Source organism: Bison bison, unplaced genomic scaffold, assembly GCF_000754665.1.
Source record: "Bison bison bison isolate TAMUID 2011002044 unplaced genomic scaffold, Bison_UMD1.0 scf7180017864304, whole genome shotgun sequence".
Classification (NCBI taxonomy): Eukaryota; Metazoa; Chordata; class Mammalia; order Artiodactyla; family Bovidae; genus Bison; species Bison bison.
In genome coordinates this window covers 2784146-2785344 of record NW_011494876.1, presented here as the reverse complement: position 1 = coordinate 2785344, position 1199 = coordinate 2784146, and the positions used below count along the sequence as shown (strand labels likewise).

General features: G+C 45.0%; 1 protein-coding gene across 1 annotated transcript in view; it reads right to left on the bottom strand.

The window, feature by feature from the left end:
- PSMD6 (proteasome (prosome, macropain) 26S subunit, non-ATPase, 6) overlaps positions 1 to 1199 on the bottom strand; it is an 18846-nt gene that overhangs the window by 3560 nt on the left and 14087 nt on the right. The window contains exon 6 of the mRNA XM_010851528.1: positions 183 to 351. Coding sequence (XP_010849830.1) covers positions 183 to 351 — 169 coding nt within the window. The remainder of the gene's footprint in view (positions 1 to 182; positions 352 to 1199) is intronic.

Below are 1199 nucleotides of genomic sequence, written 5' to 3'. Positions count from 1 at the left end.
AGCTAAGAGTCACTACTGTCGTAGCAGAGTGGATCTCCAAGGCGTAACAGAGACCACTTTGCTACCACAGCACCAAAGCAGAAACACACAAGGAGAAAGTGTGCGAGTGGAGACAGTGTACAAGTTTACACATTCAAAGGTATAACTGTAGAGTAAATTAACACGATGCTGTTCAGACTTACTGATCAATGAACTCCACACCAACACCAAAAGCTTCTGCCATATAGCCCAGGGTTAATGACCTGTACGATTCCAGCAGCTGGCTGTATGCATGAATTCGCATTTCTCTTACGTAGTATCGATAATGAGGCGCAAAAAGCCAGTCCTTTTTCATTTCCTGTTCCACAATAGCTGCAATGAATAAGATGACAAATTATAACAACCTCCCTTTGGATATGGTAAACTAGAAGGCGGATTTATAACATGATAAAAATTACTAGCCTTGATCTATAAAGTGTACATAGACTATTAATGAGCAATCCACAGAAGTACGATCATTTTCCTGAATAATAGTACCTATCACCATTCTAAGTAATGAGCATGTGGTGGGAAACCACAAGATAAGGTCTCTGCTGCCACAGCAACTCAGTTTCCAAGGGGAAGAAGAGAGAAATGAACAAACAAGGCAGCCTCCCAGAATAATAACAAGCTCCATGAAAATAAAACTTGAATAGTGACCGAAGACTTAGAGCAACACAGACGCAGCAGGCAGAGCCCGGCTCAGCCCTGGAACAGAGAGGAGGGCGGGTTCAGAGGGTAGCAGGGGGACAGCTATGCAGACAGGGAAGGTGAGCAAGGAGTCTAGCATATACTTATTTCTGGCTAGAATAGATAAAAATCCTTGGAGAATTTCTCCTTTTTTGAGTTTTTGGGTGGGGTGGGGAGAGATTCAAACGTTACACTTTGGCGAGGTGGAGATGGACTCTCCTACTAATATCCAGGTTGAAGATCCCAAGGCCTGAGTCTGGTGCTCACTGGCAGGTTTGGGGCTGGAGACTCACGTTTGGAAATCCCTGCCATCCATGTGTACTTGATAACAGAATACAGGTAGAGAGAAGGGCAATGACAGCGCCCAGGCCAGTTAGCCACCGAAAGGCCTAACAAAGGATGAGGCACAGCCGGAGAAAATACAGAATTCAATACACTGACGTACTAAGGTGCTGAAGAAAGGTTAACTGGCAGTTCCAAGGAGGTCCGCC